This window comes from Suricata suricatta, chromosome 9 (genome assembly GCF_006229205.1).
Source record: "Suricata suricatta isolate VVHF042 chromosome 9, meerkat_22Aug2017_6uvM2_HiC, whole genome shotgun sequence".
Taxonomy (NCBI): domain Eukaryota; kingdom Metazoa; phylum Chordata; class Mammalia; order Carnivora; family Herpestidae; genus Suricata; species Suricata suricatta.
This window is the reverse complement of record NC_043708.1, coordinates 130,565,994-130,589,332: the sequence shown is the minus strand read 5'-3', so window position 1 is coordinate 130,589,332 and position 23,339 is coordinate 130,565,994. Positions and strand designations below refer to the sequence as shown.

The 23,339-nt window shown below is 41.1% G+C and overlaps 1 protein-coding gene across 4 annotated transcripts in view; it reads left to right on the top strand.

Annotated features, from left to right (window-relative positions):
- SV2B (synaptic vesicle glycoprotein 2B) overlaps nt 1-23,245 on the top strand; it is a 193,966-nt gene extending 170,721 nt beyond the window's left edge. For all 4 annotated transcript variants that reach the window (XM_029952140.1, XM_029952139.1, XM_029952138.1 and 1 more), the window contains exons 10-13: nt 9,212-9,345; nt 12,855-13,055; nt 17,495-17,654; nt 20,230-23,245. In XM_029952140.1, coding sequence (XP_029808000.1) covers nt 9,212-9,345; nt 12,855-13,055; nt 17,495-17,654; nt 20,230-20,413 — 679 coding nt within the window. In that variant the 3' untranslated portion in view covers nt 20,414-23,245. The remainder of the gene's footprint in view (nt 1-9,211; nt 9,346-12,854; nt 13,056-17,494; nt 17,655-20,229) is intronic.
- Nucleotides 23,246-23,339: the final 94 nt, after the last annotated feature.

Genomic DNA, 23,339 nt, shown 5'->3' with positions numbered 1-23,339 from the left:
CCCCCTTCAGTCCATGGTTCATTTTCAGTATTCAGTAGTCTCCCTTGATCTGTGTCCCTCACTCTTCCCCTCGCTCTCTTTCCCCCTTCCTCTCCCCATGGTCCCCTGCAAGGTATCTCCTGTTAGACCCATGAGTACAAACATATGGTATCTGTCCTTCTCCGCCTGACTTATTTCGCTTAGCATGACACCCTCGAGGTCCATCCACTTTGCTACAAATGGCCAGATTCCATTCTTCCTCATTGCCAGGTAGTACTCCATTGTGTATATATACCACATCTTCTTGATCCACTCATCAGGTGATGGACATTTAGGCTCTTTCCTCTAAGTTTTAAAGCTTCTTTTTCACATCTGAGCCCTTAATTTAGCTGGATGTTGTCTCCATCTCTCAGAGAGGAATCATCTGATTTTCCTCCCATGTAAGTGGTTTCCACATTTATGAAATTGCCCATCTTTCCCCTGTTGCCATGTAGTAACACTTAGATCATAAGTCACGTTTCCGGGTATGTGCGCCTTTGTTTCCCAGCTCTCCGTTTGGTTCCGTGGTTCTTAATTCATCTTTTCCTTTACCATCCTGGTGTTATTGCTGTCACTTCATTGTTTTGTTGTGTTTCCAGGTTCTTCCATTTCGTTCTTAACATTTTTCTTGGCTGATTTTGCCCCTGTGCTTTTCCAGATGAGTTTTACGATCAAATTCTAAAATTCCGTTAACAATAGCTGGTTGAGATTTTGATTGGAATGACGTAGAAGGTCTGGGTTCATTGGGGGTCATTTCTATAATGTAGAATCTTCCAGTCATTGAATATTGTATCTTTGTTTACTTAATCATTGTTTTATGTCCTTCGGTATTGGTTTAAAATGTCTTCTATAAAGGTCTCATGGGGCGTGTTGTGGCTCAGTCCGTTAGAGCTCAACTTTGGCTTGGGTCATGATCTCGTGGTTTGTCACTTCGAGCCCCATATTGGGCTCTTTGCTGTCAGCGCAGAGCCTGCTTTAGATCGTCTGTCTCCCTTTCTCTCTGCCCCTCCCATACTCCCGCTCTCTCTCTCTCTCAAAAATAAATAACCATTAAAAAAATAAATGTCTCGTATGCATTTTGTGAGGCTTGTTACTGATGCGTTATTGTTCCTGTTGCTATTGTGAGTGGAACATTTACCCTTTCTTCGTTTTCTCCTCCTAAGCCTCCTCCTCCTTTTTCTCCTCTCTTCCTTCTTTCCTCCTCTTTCTTTTCTTCCTCCTTCTCCTCCTTTTTCCTTTATACATGATTTTTTTTTCTTGGATCTAACCCATTGACATAACTCTTCATTCTGATTGCTTCTTGGTAGCTTTGCTTGATTCTTGTATGTGACAAACACATTAATAAAAATTAATGACAATTTTATCTCTTCCTTTCTTCTCCCTATAATTGTGGTCTTTTTTCATTGTATCATGTTCAGTGATGACTAGGAGCAGGCCTAATGGGTATCTTGGTGTCAGTGCGTGCTTTTGGTATCTCATCATTAAGTATGATATCTGCTGTATGTTTTGAATCTTAGTCTTTAGAAAGTTAAGAAAATTCTCTGTTGTTTTGATTGTGCTGAGATTTTTTTTAATCAAAAAAGTATATTGAGTCTGTCAAACTTTTTCTGCATCTATTATGATAATTATATGGTTTTCTCCTTGGACCTACTAATATGATATGTTACAATGATAGTTTTTCTGGTTTTCAACCATTTTTGATTCCTGGGATGTATATTACTAATTCATTGGGTTTTTTTTCCATGGTGATAGATTGACAAATTTGATTTGCTAATGTACTATTTAGAGTTTTTACATCTGTTCATCAGATGGTATATATTTTCCTTATACTGTTCTCATTTACCTTTGGTATCAAGTTTATAACTCCCCAGCTTTTTCTTCTAAAACAAATTGTGTAAGACAGTGGTAGTTGATTCCTTGAGAGTTTGATAAAGCTAGCCTCTCTAAACATAGCAGCTTGCCATTCATTGAGGCAACAGATTTTGATTATCAATTCATTTTTAATGGCATTAATGTATTCAGTTATACTCATTTTTCTTTTGGAAAATTATTTCTTTTAAGCTTTCCATATATTGTCACAAAGTTCTTCACAACATTGTCTTATGGTATATATGTTTATGAAATAAATTCTCCCTTTTTACTACTAATATTGCCCATTTGTGCCTTTAGTCTTATTTTACAATCAGTCTTACTAGAGTTTTGTGTATTTTATATTTAAATAATAATGTTATGTTCCTTTTTCTCGTATTTCTTTCTTAGGATTTATTTTTTCTTTATGTCTTAATTTCCTTATCATATTTCTTGATTAAAAAAAAGTGAATGAATTTAATTAGGTACATTTCAATTTTGTTTTAGTGACATTGAATAACTTATTACACTTGTATCTATTTTATATTTTCCCGTAATATTAACTTCATCTTAAAATTATTTAGAAGTGCATTTTAAGTATCAAAATCCTTTTAATGATTAAAATTTATATTTATATTTATGTTTTGGCCAGATAATGTAATCTGTATGCTACAGGGCTTTCTTTTTTTAAAGCTCTGTTGTTAGGTGCATACACATTTGTATTTATTTTGTCTTATTGGTGAATTGATGCCTTTATCATTATGTAATGTGCCTCTTATTTCCTGAGAATATTCCTTGTTCTAAGTTTACTTTATCTGACATTATCTGAATCTAATGTTTTTAGAGTTAAGTAGGTTCCTTACAGATAGCACATAATTTTACTTTTTCTATCATATTGTTAGCAGTTTTCTGTTTCATGTGTTCTATTCTCTTTTTTACTGTTTTCTGCTCTGTTTTACATTATTTTCATAATTCCATTTTACCTTCACTATTGGTTTATTACTTACTCCTCTTTTTTTAAAAAAAAACGAGTGGCTGCCTTGAGCTTACAATATATATCTTTCATTAATCATTATCTTCAAATAATATGTTAACTTCACATGTCATGTGAGAGCTTTATAATCAAATACTGTCATTTTCTCTCATGTTTTATACTACTATTTGCATTTTACTTTTACATATGCTATAAGCACACAATATATTGCTACTATTTTTACTTGATTTATTTTTTAAAGTTTATTTATTTTGAAAGACAGAGAGAGAGAATGGGAACATATGAACTAGAAAGCATCCAGGAGAGGGGGAGAGAGAGAATCCCAAGCAGGCTCCTTGCTGTCAGCACAGAGCTTGATGCAGGGCTCAAAAACATGAACTGTGAGATCATGACCTGAGCTGAAATAAAGAGTTGGATGCTTAACCAACTGAGCTACCCAAACACCCCCTATTTTTGCCTAAGACACTCAGTTATCTTTTAGAGTGACTTAAAAAAAAGATGTCTTTTATGTATCCCTATAATTTAGCCATTTATAAAGGTCTTCATTTCTTTATGAAGATCCAAGTTTCATATATAAGTTGATGCTATATTCCTTATGCTTGAAGAATTTGACTATTTCTTATAGTGCACTTATGGTGGCAATAAATTTTCTCAGTGCTTGTCTTGAATATTTCTTCTTCATTTTTTGTAGGATATTTTTGCTGGGTATAGAATTCTGGTTTGGCAGTTATTTCTTTCAGAAGTGTAAAGATTTCACCCAGTTGTCTTTTGGCTTTCATAATTTCTGATGAAAAGTCTGCTGTATTTTTAAATTTATTTCTCTGAATGTAACATCACATTTTTCTCTTGCTCCCTTCAAAATTTTTCCTTTATATTTGGTATTCAGCAGTTTGAATATAATGTGGTTGGGTGTACCTTCTTCTTCTGTCTCCTCCTCCTTTTCTTATTCTTTTTTGGTAAATTTACTCTGCTTGAGGTCCTATGAGTTTCTTGGAATTGTGGTTTGGCCTGTTACATTAATTTAGGAAAATTTTTAGCAGTTATCTCTTCAAATATGTCACATGCCAAATTTTCTCTCTTTTCTTTCTGAAATTCCATTTCACTTATGTTAGCTTGTTTGATAATTTCCCCAAGTCTCTGAATTCTTTTTTCTGGGGTTTCCCCTTTATTTTTCTCTTTATGTTTTAGTTTTTGTAATTTCCCTTGAGTTATATACAAACAATGTAATTCCTTCCTTAAATATCATGAGTCTACTCATGAGTCCATTCAAGGTATTCTTAATCTGTTTTACTGCTTTAAAATTTTTTCTAGCATTTCTGTTTGATTCTTTCTAATAGTTTACCTCTCTGTGCTAGAATTCTCCATCATGTATGCATGTTATCCACCTTTTCCCTTAAGGCTTTAATATATTAATTCTAGTTATATTAAATTACCTGATAGTTCCAGTAATGATACTGTATCTATTTTTGGTTTTGTTTTTATTTATTTACATACTTTGAGACAGAGAGAATATGAAAATTATGGGAGAAAGGGCAGAAAGAGAGGGAGAGAATCTTCTTTTTTTGAGTTTATTTATTTATTTTGAGAGTGGGGAGGGGCAGAGAGGAAGGGAAAGAGAGAATCCCAAGCAGGCTCCAGTTGTCAGAAGAGAGCCCCATGTGGGGCTCAATCTCATGAACCGTGAGATCATAACCTGAGTTCAGATCAAGAGTTTAGAGCTTAACCAACTGAGTCACCCATTCTACGTTTATAATTCTGCTTAAGATTTTATTCCCAAATTCTATACACATGCTAGGATCTTTATGAAAGAGGATGCGATCTTGCAATTTCAGCACTTGGTTGGCCTTGAGTGTCAAAGAAGTGGAAGAAAGGAAATTGGGATTACTGGAAGATTCACTGAGGCATAAGAATGTATGTTTTTAGAGAGACTATTTGATTGACACTGGCACCAGTATTTCCTTTCATAAATATCTTCTTATTCTCCATGAAATCATGTTTTCATAATTTAGAAAAATAAGATGACCATATCCTAGGCCATATCTTTTATTTCTTCTCAGGCCCTTCTCATTTGTAGAACCATATGGAGCTGGGAAAGAACACCTCCTCCATACCCCTGTTTTAAAGATTTTTAAATGCAAGCCTAGAGAGGAGAAAAGTCTTGCCTGACATCTCTTGGTGATTAAGCTCTGAAAGTTGGGACACTACTCTTCATTTTTTGGAGAATGGCATCGGAGGTGGAGGGGAAGCCTGATGACTACATCTAGGGAATTTAGGAAGTTATATAGAGCATTCAGACAAGATTCCGTTTCCTTCATTCTTTAAGAAAACTAGGTCCGTGTATTTTTTGAAGCCAATGGTTCTCTTGTTTATGCTCTGCTCTATGTCAGATTAGGACCTGACATGAGATAATGTGTGAGAGACTAGAATTCTATTTCCTTTCTTGACCATTCTGTTTCCCTTTACTGTACCTGGAAGGCTTATGATATAATACATATATGCACAGATGCTTTGGAGAACTGTATTATTTTCCCCCTGAAAAGTGATATAATTTATCCAAAAGAGAATTTTCTACTTAAAACAAAAGGCAGTGATAGGGTATAACAGGTCTCTGATCTTGGCCATGCTGGGTGTCTCTGCCTGTCTCCTACATGTCTTCACTTGGGTAGCCTTTACTTGACCTTCAGGATAAATCACCTCATGCTTTTCCCAACTGGATCACAAGTGCCCCCTTTGAAGTATCTTATGACATACCTTTATCTTAACAGTTAATTACGCTAAATTTTAGTGAAGAGTTTTCTTGTTTATCTCTTTAATTAGACTGAGTTTCTTGAGGATGCCATCAGGTAAAACAGGCAACTAAACTGATACATTTTGGGGCACAGTCTCGATCATTTGGTGGACTAACCATTGACATAAAGTGTTTGTAGTAATAATTCTGCCATAATTCTGGATTGCCAATGGCTCCTGTTTTCTTGTAGGACAAGTTCCACATGATACTTGTGCTGATTTTTTGTTCAGCCTTTGAATTCTCCTGTATGATGAATCTTGGACCAGTTTAGTATATAAATTAGAGATAGGGGATGATTTATATAAAGACTCATAAAATATGCCTTGGCCCTTTCTCCTTTTATCTCTTTCTTTATAACTTGAGCTTTTTATAACTCACTTGGAGATACATTTTAAGGTCTGGTTGCGTCAGGCCCATTATGATTTATAGCTCTGCTCCCTCACCCACCCTTAGTGGAACATTAAGATGTATCTGAAGGCTACATCAGCAGCCTATTACTATATTAAAGAGAAGGATATATTAAGAAAGGCAAAGACCCAAGACAGACTCCAGGAATAGCTTTCCTGAGTAAACATATCCAACACACAAATTACATTAATTTTGAAATCAAAGGCATCTTCCTGTAACAAAAGGCTTACCGATTCATTTCTCCATGGAAATATGAAGAGCACAGTGACAGCCTCTGGAGGCCCCTGTTTAAAAATCTGTAGCAAATTTGACCCTTTGAAAAACTGTACAAAATAATTCAACTTCTCTAAACCAATAATTCTCACATTTAAAAAATAATCTGGCACCTGCCTCTGGTGATTCTGGCTCAAGAGGTCTAGGAATTTAGGAAACAGCATCTTTCATAACAATCCTCTGTTTTATTCTGCTGCAAGTGGCCTGAGGTGCTTTAAGAAGCACACACTCAGACCTTCTTACTGGGGGGGGGGGAGTCTTTTTGCAGAAGCTAGCGACAGGTGAATCTAGATTAGGGCTGTTGGCAGAATACACTATGGAATGGAGGAAACGGGGAAGTGGCCACCATGGACTGAATTTTGTGGTGGCTCTGAAGAGGAACAATGACTCTCAGCAGCCTGTGCTACCTCTTTCACTGTGATTCCCACAGCTATTGTCTGTTTGCTTGGTTTGTTTTCCAATTAGACTTGAAGGTAGGGCCCATGTCTTTCCTCTCTTTGTTTGTAGCACCTAAAACCATGCTAAGTTAAGTTCTGCTGAAGACTGAACGTGTAAATACATGAATAGACAAGTGAACGAATGGCTTGTGGTTCTCCACAAGACTTCTCGCTTAGAAGTTTGACCAAGCTTGGTAAAGGTCCAGCAGAGGAAGACGTTAGTTCATGTATGTCAGTACACGTTTTTGAATGTAAGGTTGGTTTTTCCCATTGAGGAGTTGGACTAGAGCAGTGGCTCCCAGAGTCACCCGGGTGCTTCCTCCCTTATTACTTGCTTGGTATAAAGGAAAAATTAACTTTATCTTATTCCTAACCCCCACTGTACCTCCCTAGGGCCAGCCAACATCTACCAGTTTCTTGTGTAACTTTTTACATATGTATCAGAGGCGTATGTACCATATCTTTTCTTACATGAATGGTCACCTGCTAGAAACACTATATTGCATTTGATTTTTTTTCAGTTAATGATATACCTTGAAAATTATTCCATATTAAGACATATAGATTTACCTTATACCTGTAACAGCCACATGTGCTTCCATTATGTGGTATCTGTCTATCTACCTCCCTCCCTCCCTTCCCATCATGCATCTAGTAATCAATTCTTATTATAAGAAATGTAATGGGGTGCCTGGGTGGCTCAGTCATTTAAGTGTCTGACTTCAGCTTAGGTCATGATCTCACATTTTTGAGCCCCGTGTTGGGCTCTGTGCTGACAGCTCAGAGTCTGGAGCCTGCTTCAGATTCTTTGTCTCCATCTCTGCCCCTTCCCCGCTCATGTTGTCTCTCAAAAATAAATAAATGTTAAAAAAATTTTTTTAAAAAGAGATGTTGTAGGGCGCCTGGATGGCTCAGTAGCTTAAGCATCTAACTCTGGATTTTGGCTCAGGCCAGGATCTCATGGTCATGAGATAGAGCCCTGAGTTGGGCTCCACACTGAGCATGGAGCCTGAGTAACAGTCTCTCTCTTGTCTGCCCCTCCCCCACTCACACTCATGCTCTCTTTCTCTCTCCTCAAAAAGAAAAAAGTAAATGTTGCAATGAGCATCAGCGAATGCATCTCTTTGAATGCATGAGCTGGTATGGGTAGGATTAATTCTCCAAGGTGGTATTTCTAGGTCAAAGTGATCACGCACTTAAAATTTTGTGAAATTGCTCCCCAAAGAGGCCACACCGATTATATTCTACCAACCATGTGAATGAAAGTGTCTATCATTCCAAATCTTGATTGGGGAAATCTTTAAACTGAAGATTCTCAGCCCCTCCCAAGTCTATCACTTCCAAACCTACTAAGACCAACTGAGGGACCTGCATGTGTTTAAAGCCCCTCTTAGAGTGACATTTTAGCAATATTTTCATTTCACACTATTCCACATGTCAATGAGTCTGATGCTCAAGGCCTGTGACCGCATTTGGAAATTACCAGCCACTGCAAGAGGATCCGTATCTACCTGAGCTAGACCCAGCTTCCTCACTCCTGCTGCTCTCCCTCCTTTATAAATACCAGCTAAGGTATAGGGAACTAGTCTAGGTCAAAAATAATGTTTTAGCACTTTTTTAAAAACAAGTTTTAAATGTTTCTTTATTTAGAATAACATTAGGCAAGTAAAAAAAAAAACTACCAGGACAAATCAGGAGAGGGGATGGGGGAGACTATAGGTAAAAGGAAAACCTTTTATATTATTTTAGTACCTTTAAAGTTGTTTTTTTTTCCTACTTTTTGAACACAGGGCCAGCATTTTCATTTTACTCTGGGCCCCAGAAATTATGTAACCAGCCATTTTTAACAAGCCTTCCAGTAATTCTAATATAAGGGCAGGATTGAGGGCCACTGGAGCAAATGATCCTTTTCTTTTTTTTAAAAATTAGTGCAATTTAATTTTATTTAAAAACATTTTTAATGTTTATTTTTGAGAGAGACACGAGTTGGGGAGGGACAGAGAGAGAGAGAGGGAGACACAGAATCTGCAACAGGCTTCAGGCTCTGAGCTGTCAGCACAGACCAATGAGGGGCTCGAACTCAGGACCGGTGAGATCATGACCTGAGCTGAAGTCAGACGCTTAACTGACTGAGCCACCCAGGTGCCCCAAATGGTCTTTTTAAAAGATTATTATTAATTAAATACAAGTTAGTTAACATACAATGTAGTCTTGGTTTCAGAAGTAGAACCCAGTGATTCTCTTACACATAAGATCCATACACTGAAAACTATAGAAAGTTTATGAAAGAAATTGAAGAAGACACAAAGAAATGGAAAAACATTTCACGTTTCAGCATATTTTGGTGTGAAGTTCTCCCTTTTCTGCCTTTCTGTGATTTTGGTTTGGGTCTCAAGTCTTCTTTCTGCCTGGTAAAATCACTCAGGGGCTCATGTCTTTTCCTAGGTTCATAAAGATGCACTTTAGGCATGTACTCTTTGAGGACATGTTCTTTGATGAGTGCTATTTTGAAGATGTTACATCTACTGATACCTATTTCAAAAATTGCACCATTGAATCAACCACCTTCTACAACACAGGTAAGAACATGGGTGATGTGGTTGTGCTGGGTCAAAGGTAGACTAATCTTATCTAAGAGGCAAATGGCTCAGTCATAAGCTTCAGGAGTAGCAAGGTATTCACAGATGGGAGTACTGAGTCTCAGGATGGAAAAATGGGTTCTTATCCTAGGTATGGCATTAATTAGTTGCACAGTCTTTACCAATGCACTTATTTTGTCTAAATGTTCTATCACACGTGAAGCAGAAAGCAGAATTTCTTGGTGAGTGCTCTAGTCTCTAGGAGACTGATGATATGTGCTTTGGTCTTCTTCCGTAGGAACAAAATATAACACGGATGAAGAGTGCCTGGTTGGCTCAATTGGTTGAGTGTCCAATTATTGATTTCAGTTCAGGTCATGACCTCATGGTTCATGAGATAGAACCCTGTATGTACTGACAGCATGTAGCCTGCTTGGGAGTCTCTCTCTCTCCCTCTGTCTCCACCCCTCTACCACTTGCTCTCTGTCTGTCTCTCTCTCACAATGAATGGATAAAGGAGATGTGGTATTTATATATATACCGTGGAATATTACTGTATGTATACAATATATACACTGTATATATTACAGTGGTGATGAAAAAGAATGACATCTAGCCTTTGCAACAACGTGGATGGAACTGGAGGGTATTATGCTAAGTGAAATAAATAATAAAAAAAGACAGATATTCTATGTTTTCACTCATATGTTAAGTTTAAGAAGCTTAACAGAAGACCACAGGGGAAGGGAAGGAAAAATGAGTTACAGAGAGGGAGACAAACCATAAGAGACTCTTAAATATAGAGAACAACCTGAGGGTTGATGGGGGTGGGGGTTGGGGAGAGAGGGGAAAATGGGTGATGGGCACCGAGGAAGGCATTTGTTGGGATGAGCACTGGGTGTTGTATGTAAGTGATGAATCATGGGAACCTATCCCCAAAGCCAAGACTATACTGTATATATTGTAGGTTACCTAACATGACTATAAATTATTTTTTAATACTTTAATTTTACTTGTTTCTTTCACTTTTTTTAATGTGGCTACTAAAAAATTTAAATTAATATAAGTTGTTCACATCATATTACTATTAAACAGTGCTAGCAAATACAGTTCTAATTGCATATACAAGAGATCATATGTGTTTAAAGACTATCTGGAAACATCTTTAATATGAGCTGACAGAGGATTTGTTAAATAAAACATGATACATCCAAAATAGTAATAACAAATAAATAAATAAGTAAACAAACAAACAAACATTAAAAAGCTAGAGCACAGATGAGAACCCAGCATTCCAGGAAAGCTGTAGAAATTGAATCTTGCAAAATCCAAGGGTCATGTTCTCATAGTCATGAAGTAAAAGGGAAAATTGTATCTTTTTGAGGTTTATGCATGAAACGAGAGGATAAGAATATTTAAAAATTGCACCACTTCAGATTTCCACGATTAAAAAAAAGTTCACCAAATCCCACCACGCCACCTCTCCTTGTTACTGTTACTACTCAGCATACATTAATAACATACCAGGTCGAGTTGGGAAGGAGGGTCACGACCTGAGCTTTAGCAGGGGCTCTACCTACATTGTCTCCAGGGAGAATTGCACCATTATTTCCATCTTATAGCTGAGGAGACCCAGGCTTATGCATCTTGCTCAAGACCACAGCTAGCAAGCTGAGGGAGCTTGGATTCATTCCTCACTTATTGGGCTCTAAAGTCTATGATCTTTCCACTGAACTCCATGCATTGTACCATATCAGTGCATTCTCCCTGGTGTCAGCATTGGGGTTTATGCAAGAACATCTTATATTTTTCCATTGGGTCAGACTCAGAAGAGGGATATCTGGCTTCCAAATATCCCTCAGTCTCTAAATGATCCATTATGACATTTATCTTCCTAAATTATTTTTTTTAGCCTGAACTTAAAAAAATGAGAGCTATGCATTTCCTATTTGTCATTTAAACCTGATGGGTCTTTTAGTTTTTTCTTTCAAGTTTTTTTTAAGTTTCTTTATTTGTTTTGAAAGAGAGAGAGAGCACAGGGAGAAGCAGAGAGAGGGAAATAGAGAAAATCCCAAGCAGGTTCTGCACTGTCAGCACAGCGCCCAATGTGGGGCTCAAATTCATGAACCATGAGATCATGACCTGAGCTGAAACCAAGAGTTGGACACTTAATCAACTAAACCATAATATACCCTTCTTCTTTCAAGTTTTAATGTTTCCTCTTTGTTTGTATACTCTTCCATGGGGATTTTTTGCAAAGACCCGTAGTCATGAAATGTCAGTGGGTTGGGAAGTGATGGAGAAAATAAGGTGTACTTTTCTAATTTTGTAAGGGAAGTGTGGGGAAGATTAAAGAGGGTCAGCAATAGAGCCATTTCCCAAAAGCCAGATTTCCTGAGAGCCCACGTAGGTGATCTGTTGTGTAAGAATAATTGGTGTTAGAAGGTGCCGGAAGACTAGGGAACTAGCTTTAAAGTAATGGTTTATACTTTTTTAAGACTTTATATTTTTTGAGATCTTTTAGGTTTACAATGAAATCAGAGAGAAGGTATAGAGATTTCCATGTAACTCCTGCCTCTCTCCCCTCCCTGATTATCAACCTCCCCACCCCCCACTAGAGGGGTGCATTTATCACTGATGAACCCGCAGTTCATCTCAAATCCAGAGCTGACTGTAGGGATCACTCTTGGTGTTTAGCATTCTATGGGCTTGGACAAATGTATGAGAGCATATATCCATCATTACCGTGACATATGGAGTATTTTTAGTGCCCTAAAAAGCCTCTGGGCTCTCCGTATTCACCCCCCCCCCCCCCCCGGTCTCATTCTAGAAACCACGAAGCAAATGGTTCTTATTTTGAAGAATGTTTGGGTTTCTGTGTGGATTTGCAGTGGTCACCTCAATCGGGACCTAATTTTCTCTCTCTCTCTTTTTAAATTTTTAATGTTTGTTTATTTTTGAGAGAGAGGGAGAAAGAGAGAGAGAGAGTGAGGGAGGGAGGGACAGAGAGAGAGGGAGACACAGAATCCAAAGCAGACTCCAGGCCCCAAGCTGTCAGCACAGAGCCTGATGCGGGGCTTGACCTCGCCAACCATGAGATCATGATCTGAGCCAAAGTTGGATGCTTAAACAACTGAGCCACTCAGGTGTCCCTGGACCTAATTCTCTTGTCTTCTGCCTCCTATAAGCTGGTAGCATCGGACCTTGGTGTCATCTCACTGATAGAAACAGGGCTGTTCTGTAGCTTGAGAGATGACGTATTCAAGAACGTCTCTCAATGAGTGTCTCTTACCTTTCCCTTTGCTTGTAGGAAGTTGAAGCCATCATTATATTTTTAGAGTTTCCTCTCTTCCTCCATACCTGGCCACCTGTCACCTTGACTTTGAGACTGTTGGATTGCCAGAGGCAGCCTGCCCATGGAAGGGGCCTGACTTCACCCCTGCCTCTGCTCCATCTCTCCCCAGCCCCTGTCCACTTGTCATGAACCAAAGGTTTCCTTCTCTCCCCAGACCTCTACAAGCATAAGTTCATCAACTGCCGGTTTATCAACAGCACCTTCAAGGAGCTGAAAATAGGCTGCCACATGGATTTCGAGCAAGATAATGACTTCCTGACTTACCTCGTCAGCTTCCTTGGCAGTCTGTCTGTGCTGCCTGGGAACATCATTTCCGCCCTGCTCATGGATAAAGTTGGAAGGCTCAAGATGATCGGTGAGTGGGGAGGCCTGCCGCATCTCCTCTGGGATAAAGGCCAGTGGCCTTCACCTAGATTAAAAAACTAGATTTTCTTTCCTTTTTCTTAAAGAACTCTCCCACTGGCAACCAAACAGGTAAGATGGGAACTGCTGGTTTAGGAGCTGAGGAGACACATGTGTCTCTGAAGTCCCAGGACTCCTGGGAGATAGTTTGAGATCCACGGTCCAGGTCAGGGACTCCTCTTTTATTTCCCGACTGAATGATTCTTTGACAGTCACATGATTAGCACTTCGGTAAGGATATTTAAATCTATCCACTCTACCTGCTTTGTGTGGTTACTGTTGGAAAAATATATAAAGTGCTCTTAAGTGAACACTGATCTGTTTGCTGGGTTTAAATTAAATTGCATTACTCATTATTATTTCATAGTGATAATACTTAGGCTTGGGAGAGGGACAGATTTGTGTTGGAGTCCTCCTGAGGCTATTTGACTTTGGAAGTGTTCCTTTATGTCTCCAGGCCTCAGTTTCCTTATCTGTCACAGTAACTGGCTGGTTACGTAATGTAGCCAGAGCACTGTATGGGGCTTGGTGCACAGACAGTCCTCAGAAATGTAGCCGTATTCATGTACTTTGCTTCATCACACCAGGATCCCCAGAAGTTTGCTACAGAAACAAGAAGCAAAACAGACACACCCAAGGCCAGGAGAAATACACATTAGCATGTATATGTGTGTGTGTGTATATATATAGTAAGACCAGGGTGGGGACGAGAATGACACGCTGATACACAGGTCATGAAGGGTCTGCTCTAAGGATGTAGCTGACCAGCAAAATTCATACCTCCTCTCTAGCAGTGAACTTCAAAAGCAAGCAGAAGAAATCACATAGTCATTTTCTCAGAGAAGAGCACATTGGTCAGATCTTGGCAAGGGAATCTTTTCCTGGTGGTGGGCTCATATTGAATATTGTTATTATAGAGGAGCATAGATATTTGGAATGGTAAGCACAAGACATGCTGGGCTTGCAGCTTTTTAAAAAAAGTTTATTTATTTATTTTGAGAGCGACAGAGACAGCGGGAGTTGGGTCGGGACAGAGAGAGAGAGAGAGAGAGAGAGAGAGAGAGAGAGAGAGAGAGAGAGAATCCCAAGCAGGCTCTGCACTGTCAGCACAGAGCCTGACATTAGTCAAACTCATGAACCATAAGATCATGGCCTGGGCTGAAACTAAGAGTTTGATGCTTAACCGACTGAGCCACCCAGGTGCTCCAGTGTGATTTCAGCTTCTTAAGTGTGTGGTGAGGATAAAGTCATCCCTAGGCATGGCCGACTGAGCTGTCACCAGTGTTAGAGGCAGGGCCCTGGTTAGACCTGAAGCCCCAGAGGGAAGGACAGTGTTTACTAACTCCTGCAATGCCCAAGCTTTTCTGCAGAAGGTGCTACACCATGCAGAAGACAAGTGGTTGGGAGTCAGGTGGCCATCTTGGGCAACATTCTCTTTATGAGCCTTCTTTTCCTTCTTCCTTTCCTTCTCTGAGCTTATATTACACAGTTGTCACAGTGCTACCTCTGTTTGCTCCCATGAGATAAGGCACATGAACATAGGCATGTGACATTTCTGCCCTTCTGCCACTGGCCTCTTGAGTCCCAGGTTGAATAGTGAATTCTGACATTGGGGCCTGGGGTAGCCCAGGACGTCTTTGGGAAGGCAGGGACTATGAAGAGTGGGGTGGGTGCACATGTGCGGGGGCTTGGCCCACTGCCCAGAGTGGCCACACGCTCTCCAACAGAGGTAGAGGGAAGGTTGGGCATGGGGAGAAGGCAGGGTGGTGAGAGAGCGCGCATCCCCTTTGCCGGTCCTTGGCATCACGAAGGTACCCTGGCTCAGAACTGATTTCTGTCATGCTCCCCAAACTAGTTAACTCAAACTAATATTTCTCATTCTTTATGTTCTACTCTTTAAAAATCTTTTTTAAATGTTTGTTTTTGAGAGAGAGGGAGACAGGGTGAAAATAGGGGAGGGGCAGAGAGAGAGAGGCAGACACAGAATTCAAGGCAGACTCCAGGCTCTGAACTGTCAGCGCAGAGCCCGCTGCGGGGCTCAAACCCACAAACCATGTGATCCTGACCTGAATGGAAGTCAGATGCTTAACCGACCGAGCCCCCCAGGCGCCCCCCTGTTCTACTCTTTTATTGGCGTCTGTATTTTGTTTCTCTTGTTCTGTTGAAAGCTCAGATAGTTGTTTCTTTGCTTTTTAGTAGAAAGCCTGGCATGCCATGGCCCAACTGTGATATTATCCATGTGCAGCAGATCGTAGATGCTCAATAAATATCTGGATGGCGTGTGGGGGACCTGTTTTGAAATAGCCTTTCCATGAAGGGAAATTGCTGTTTCCTCAGACAAATCCCCTGCAGAATCTGCTAGGGCATAGTTTGTCCTGATTATTCTGCTGCTTTCTTTCCTGGGTAGAAGCAGCGTCTTGGTAATAAGGGTAGAAGTTTTCCTGATAAGCCCATTAGTCCTCATGTCTTCATTCAATAAGCAATAATTTATGTGGCCCTTCCTCTCTGCCAGGCTGTGCGGTAGACAATTGGAATACAGCATTAATTGAGACAGACATTGTCCTCCTTATGCTCAAGGAGCAAATGATCTATTGGGAGTGACAGACAGAAACTAGAGATTTCATTTAACAAACGCTTATGAAGCACGTATTATAGGTCAGGCTCTGTGCCAAGCATTTCATCAACAGTAACATATTTAACATTCGAAATAACCCTGTGAGGTAGGTACTATGTTTACCAACATTTTACAGAGGGGCAAAGCAGGACAGCATAGAGAGATTATGAGACTTTGTTCAGCCTCACATAGCGGAAGTGGGGATTTGAACCCAGCCCTCTCCATCACAAGGGAAATGAGACTTTACCAGGATCTATAGTGGGCCACAGGGATTGACGGCAGGATTACCTAAGATAGTTGAGAGGCCAGATCCTCAACTATCACTTGATTTATTCGATGGTAATGTTTTGTATTCATCGAGCCCCTGTCAACATTTACTGGAAGCCAGGTGCCTTGGCTGGCCACTTTGACGGAGACATGCATTTATATGATAGGGTTCTCAAGGTGCTTGTGGTCCAGTCGCTGTTTGTCTCCTTCCTAGTTGTTTGGAAAGAGATAATCAGGTGACCTGCTCACAATACTACCCTTTCCCAGAATCAGGAAAATCCAGGTGACAGTGACCATGGCCCCATTCAAACAACAGGGTTTGGTGTCCATCTTGGCAGCTCTGGTCTAAGGGTGAGATTCCAGGCAGAGGCCCCCCAGAGAGACACTTGTTGGTGAACCCAGGCCACCAATATGGCTTCTTGGCAATCACAAGACCTTTCTTCCCTACCCCCACACCCCTAGATGCCTGGCAGCATCCGTTTCCCAGCTCATTATTTGGAATCTGCTTTCTTTCCTCCCCTAACCGTTCTCACTGCATTTCCAGCCATGCTCCTGACTCACACCCTTCATCCACTTCACACTTCCCAAGCTCTTCTGGGTGGCTTGGATTGGGGCAGCATTGACACAGCCTTCTTTCAGTGGGACCTCTTATCGTTAGCTGTATCAGCCAGAGTGCTGGTAGGAAAAAGAAGGCACCCCAGAGAGTTCCAGTGAAGAGTCTTTACTGATGGGATGTGGCTTGTAGAGGGGGTGGGCAGGTTTATGGGAACAAACAAGGCAGATGAGGCACCCAAATGCCAGCAGAAGTGGCAGCAGTTACTGCCTCTAGGGTTACAGGGGAAGAAATATCCCAGTGAGAGCCGGGACCATGGAGGTGGAGGCTTCTGGAAGGAACCATAGTCCTGTGGGAGATGCAGCCATCACCAAAACGGGGCTTATAAATAGGATGGGAATTGGGTAGAAATACTCCAACCTCTCTCTTCTCCTGGCTGACAAGGTTTGCAGTCTTTGGGAGTTAGTTTCTCAGGGCACAGGGTGGGGCTGAGAAGGCCGGTCAGCTATCTGGGGCGGAGACGGGAATAAATGGAGAATAAACAGCCAGGCCTTTCAGATTTTCTCAGCAGCCCACTGACGGTTATGTTCTCAATTGCAAGTCAGCTCCATGAGGTGTTTTGGATACTCATGTATCTCAGGCACTCATAACAATGTCTGGGACATAATAGATTTCCAACTCAGGCCCCCTCTGCCTCATCCCCAGTAATTCTGGGCTGGGCAGCACCACAGAATGAGGATTTCAAAATCCTTCTCGGGGGCTAACTCGGGTGACGTGACCCGTGCAGGAGGCTCACTCCTATGACTGGAGCACCATGTTGGGGGATTAAGCTGTGCTTTCTCCGTGTAGGGATGGGCCTGTTGCTTCAGGTGCACCTGTGAGGGTGGGAGAAGGGGAAAGACTGGTGGGTGACAGTCTTGTCTTCATTTTGTTTTCTGCCCTTGACCTTCCCCTGTAGGTGGCTCCATGCTAATCTCTGCCATCTGCTGCTTCTTCCTGTTTTTTGGCCAGAGTGAGTCTAAGATGATTGGGTGGCAGTGCCTGTTCTTCGGGACCAGCATTGCTGCCTGGAATGCTCTGGATGTGATCACGGTGGAGCTGTATCCTACCAACCAGAGGTCGGTTCTTCACTGGGCTTCCCTCTGGGAGTTGTTTGGACTTCTTTGGCCAGAAGTCTACCCGTTCCAAGATCCTTCATCACCGCCATCTTGGTCTTCCTGGTGTTTCATGAACCAAGCATCTTTTAGGTTGTTGAGTTTCTCCTGAAGGGGGACCAGGAGAGGCATGGAGATGAGCAGACTAAAGCCTGAGAGGGTGGGGTGAGTGGCTAGATACAAAGGATAGGTGCGAACCATGTGTCATGCAATCCAAAGAGAGGTGAGGACAGGCCTCTGATGGGAGATATGGGACAAAGGTGAAGAACTAGATAAACAAAGGGTGGGCAAGAGGTAAGGGATGAGGCACGATGGTCTAGGGCATTTGCAAAGAACATGGTAGGGAAGCCCAACGTTTACTTTTATTTTGTGCAAGCCATTTGGGAAGAGGCCTAGTTTGAAGGCATCGGGTCAAGGCCATTATGTAGAAGTCATTTCTCCTTATGGAGAAGGAGTTGTGAGTTTAAAGGGTAGCAGGAAAGTGGCCCTGTGGTCAAAAAGGAGTGTGAAGCGATATGGAAGACAGGTAAGTGAAATACTGCAAAATATCTTAATGATATTCCCCAAATTGGTGACAGAGGTGTTGGAATATGGATAGCATCCTACATGCGGAGGCCCCCACCCCCAACCAAAGAGCTTTCTAAGCGTTAAAAAAAATAAGAGGGGGGAAAACTATCATTATGTCAATGGTATATGATTTTAGATCTAGGAAGCCCAAGAACATTGACTAAAGGGACTGCTATAAACAATAAAATAATTGATAAGGTGGCCAATAATAAAACTAACTTAATAGCATATGGAATTTCCAAATATATCCCCACATTAAAAAAAATTGAATTCCATCTAATAATAGAAGAAATCATAAAATATCTAAGAATCAATTTGTTAAGAACAGTGTAACACTTATGTGGAAAAAAAACATAGCTTTACTGAGAGATTAAACAGGAGACTTATATACATGGTAAGGTATATATTATGAAATTCTAAGAAGATTTAATCTTACAAGTCTTTCAAATCTTCTTTTGTTTTCTTCTAATTTCAAAGAGTCCATTCAAAATCCAATGAGATATTTTTCTTCTCCCTCTGGAAACTTAGCACCGCTTTGGAAATTTCATTTGGAAAAAAATGCATGTGAAAATATCCAAGAAAACTCTGGAAACCAGAAGATTGGGATTGGGGGGCTAGTTATATACAAAATGATTAAAAATTGTAAAAAGAATTTAATGTACAAAAATGTAGGCATAATCATGATAAACCTGTGGTATGAAATATTTTAGTAAGAGAAATATTTTCAGTTTAAGAGAGATGGTGCTGGGAATATAGTCTCTGTGTACAGATGGAGTCAAGAAAGAATAGATGGTTCCCAACAGTTATCACTCAGGGGGCGCCTGGCTGACTCTGTCAGTGGAGCCCACAACTCTTGGTTGTGAGTTTGAGCCCCACTTTGGGTGTAGAGATTACAAAAAACAAACAAACAAATAAATAAACTTAAAAAATAATAGTTACACCTCAAAAGTGTGACTAAGGGATAATAATTAGGATTAGGCTTTGCCATGGGTGACAGAAATATCAAATAAATGCAGCCTTAGGAAGATAAGGATTTCCTCTTTTTCTGCTGTGTAAGTCCAGAACAAGCACTAAGGCTTTTTATTCCTTTTATGAACTCCACCATGCTTCAAGAGAAGACTATCTCTGTTCCAGGAAGTGGGAAGGAAGGAAGAAAAATGGAAGAGAAGAGAGCAAAAAGTACCACTTGTGACATCAGTTAAGGAAATTTCTCTGGAGCCGCCACTTGTACTTACATCCCATTGGCTAAAATCTTGTCACATGGCCAGACTCTGCAGCAAGGGAGTCTGGGAGATGTAGTCTATATTTGGGGAAATGCTATTTAAGGACATCCAGCACACAAGGCGGTCCGGGTGTTATTAAGGAAGAACACTGATACTTTCTGCTTCATTCTCTCCACTTATTTCAGTGTTTCACAATATGCATGTACTCCCTGTGACAATTTCAGGAAGAGATAACAGAAAACAGAAACAAGGGGCACCTGGGTGGCTCAGTCGGTTGGGCCTCCGACTTCGGCTCAGTTCATGATCTCACGTTGGTGGGTTCAAGCTCCGCAAGGGCTGTGTGCTTACAGCTCAGAGCCTGGAGCCTGCTTCCAATTCTGTGTCTCCCTCTGTGCCTGCCCCTCCCCCTCTCATGCTCTGTCTCTCTCTGTATCAAAAATAAATAAAACATTTAAAACCAAAAAAAAAAAAAAAGAAAGAAAACAGAAACAAGTTTTGAGGAAATACTGCAGGATGATAATAGTGGAGATTGCCTTTCAGGGGCAGAGTTATATATTTTTGCATCTTTATGTTAGTCTTTATTAACACATTTGATTGAAATGAGAATGTTTTCTATTTAGGATAAAACGTTCTCTTCCACACCTCTATACCTTCTCTCACAACAAGGAAAAGAAAGGACCCATGATCTCACTCATCTAAGGAGATCTGGTTTGACTTTCAGAATGATTTACTTTCTTCTTCTTTTACAGGGCCACGGCCTTTGGCATCCTCAATGGATTATGCAAATTTGGCGCCATCCTGGGAAACACCATTTTTGCTTCTTTTGTGGGGGTAACCATTGTGGTCCCCATCCTTCTGGCTGCTGCTTCTCTCGTTGGGGGTGGCCTGATTGCTCTCCGACTACCAGAGACCCGAGAACAGGTCCTGATGTGAACAACCTCTGGGGAAAGAAAATGTTGGAAGAACTTTATCCAGGAACCTTAAATGCACCCACGCTTCCTGTCTGTCACTGACCAGAGGACACTGTCCAGAGGATACAGGAGAAGAAGTCAATTTTGTGACTCCTAGTTTAGGATCTATTTCAGCTATCAGTATGCTTGTAACTCAGGTGATTGATTTGGGGGTGTCCTGAATCACGTTTAGAATCCCAGAGCTGTGTTCTTGGCTTTGGGTCTCCCTGACCCAGGGCAGGGGAAGAGGGATAACATTTTCCAGAGGGTGCACACACTGACCAAGTGGTGTGTGTTCCCCCAGAGTGAGGTGCAAAGAGTTATTTGCATTTCAGCATGAATTTGAGGGTGAGAAACATTTAAGCTCCTCCTCCATAAAGTTCCTTGGAGCCCAATCCCCTAGAAAACTGACTCACCAGGAAGTTAGAGTCATATAAACAGTGGGCTTGAAATACAGGATACTTCTATTTTTGCATTGAAAAGGGTCATCAGTCATCTGTTCCATTTAAAAATTGGCACCATAACATCGAAGCTACTCTATTATAGAAAACCAAATACTTGAGCAATATCTATACAAATCTACTCATCCCCCACCAGGTGCCCTAAGTTTCCCGTGAGGATTAAGTGGTAAATTTAAGGATGCTGACCATTCCTGTTTCCAGCTATTCAAAGTGACTTCATGCAACGGGTATCCTATCAACGAACTTCCTTTGTACATAACTATATTCGGATTTAATTTGCGGAAATGGTATCTGCAAATATTTGCCACCACTTTAGCCATATTTTGGGAGGAGTTGGCGTTTGAGGTCCCAGGAAATTGGGTCTGATTGAAAGAAATGCAAGCACAATAGCTTATAGCCATTTAACCTGCTGTCCGGAGGATGCACTTGGCAAACTCCCGTTGTATAGATCATTTAATCCCAGGCGCTGCTCTTCATGTAGGTGGAGCAGATACTTTTACACAGATCACTTGTGAAACTCAAGTTCACCATCGTGAGCACTGGCATTTGATGCTGCCGCCCACCCGGAAAGAGCATGAGAAGGATTCAGGGGCTTCTGGAGAATATTCTCATCCCTTTGGAGACAAGAATAAAACACAGTGGACAACAGGGGTGATTGAGGGAGGGAAGGGGAGGGGTAGCCACAGTGCTCCAAAGCGTAAATTCTTTGTTTCTCTTAGCTGTAAAACATGAGCCGTGTTTGTTATCATGGTCAGGTCCCATGAGAAATCTACGCTCCGTGTCTCAGTTCAGGACTTTTGAAACAGATGTCATTGGCATGGGAATTAGGGAATATGGTGGATGTCAAATATGTTTTCCTTCAGGGCTCCAAGAGAACTTTTTCCTGAGACCCGTTTGGAGCATGAACGGGGGTGGGGAAACTTGGACAAACTGCTTTGAGCGGAGATCAGCAGTAGACTGAAGTCACAACAATGCAGGAAAGGAACGCTTCGGACACCAGAACCTTCTAGCACGGAAGGACAGTGAGCCATGAGCTCATGCCCCTGGGGGCTGAGCTGGCCGAGGCCAGGAGAACATCGGTTTGCAAGAACTTGTTCTTTAAGTTGATTTCAGTGTTCTCAGTGCTGCAAATGCCATATGTCCCCTACCAGAAATCTCCAAAAAATTAAACAGGATAATGATGAGCGCATGGAACGTTTTGTCAGCTTTAGAGAAACACTCAGGCCCCATGCATGATAGCTTCAGGCCCTCTTTCTGTTATTCTCTGGAGTAACAAACAGGTTGACGGAAGGAAAAAGTAAATATTATGAAACCTCCTACCCTGGATCTGAGGTCAGTTTTAATGGTTAAAATGTTTACTCTGCTTCTCTTGTCCCCTACCTCTTTATTCACTTTTTTTTTTCTGCCCAGGAAAGGAAGACATCTTAACTCTGATTTGTACCCCGATCCCCCCAGATATATAACCATACTATTGTGGGCTAATGATTCCTCTCAGTGTTTTGCAAGAGCAACCTAACTTAAATGCTACAGCCATAATGAGAAGCCCAATGTAACTTAGCTGTAATATACTTCCCATTGTAAATCGGAGGTGGTCACATTCCTTGTAACATGATTCTTCAATGAGATATGATTTAATGAGCAGCTGCCATTTAAGAAATTTACAAAGCAGTTAAAGTCTGCATTTCTAGTGAAGATGGATCTTGGACATCTAACATCAGATTTGTTTTTGAGTGTTAAGGTGGCCGCCATAATTTGGGGGTCACTTCTGTATTACCTTTATGGCTCCTTAAAACTGACCAAGGGCAATTCCTGTCTCATCTATCACGTAAGCCTTTATAAAGGATGCAGCCATGCCCTGCAGACTTTCCTCATGAAGAATGGTCTGCTACTGGTACTCGGCCATGTCTCAAGTGCTGTCATTCCTGCTGAGATAAATGCGTCTTTGAAAATAGTCCCTGTGCAGGACATTGGTGGGGGGGGGGGTGAATCACGCACAGCACATCTGGCCAGGCATTTCTTTTTCGTTTCGAGTTCTGCCAGGAGGAAGTCCCCATGGCATCCTTGGAGAGCAGAAGGATGAGGTTCTTCTTCGCTGAGCAAAACTGTTGCAGTTCATGATGTATTTTATGATGCCCATTTTGGGAGTAGTTACTTTTAACAGCCTCCACTGTGTTGTGTCATCTCTTGATGCCGATTTTTGACCTTCTGTTTCATTGGAAATAATTAGTGAAAGGGGTGCGCCTATTTGTGAAGTAGCACTTGCACCTGAGGTCATGAATAACCGCATCCCCAGGATTCCCTGCCACCTTGTATTAGCTCACTAAAAATAATAATAAAAATCATTGTAAACAAACCTTTAAGGTCTGAGGCTAGAGCTTATTTCCAGACGCTGAGGTTTCTTCTGGGTTCCTAAACTGATGGGGTCTGCTGGGTTGGCAGGTTGAGACT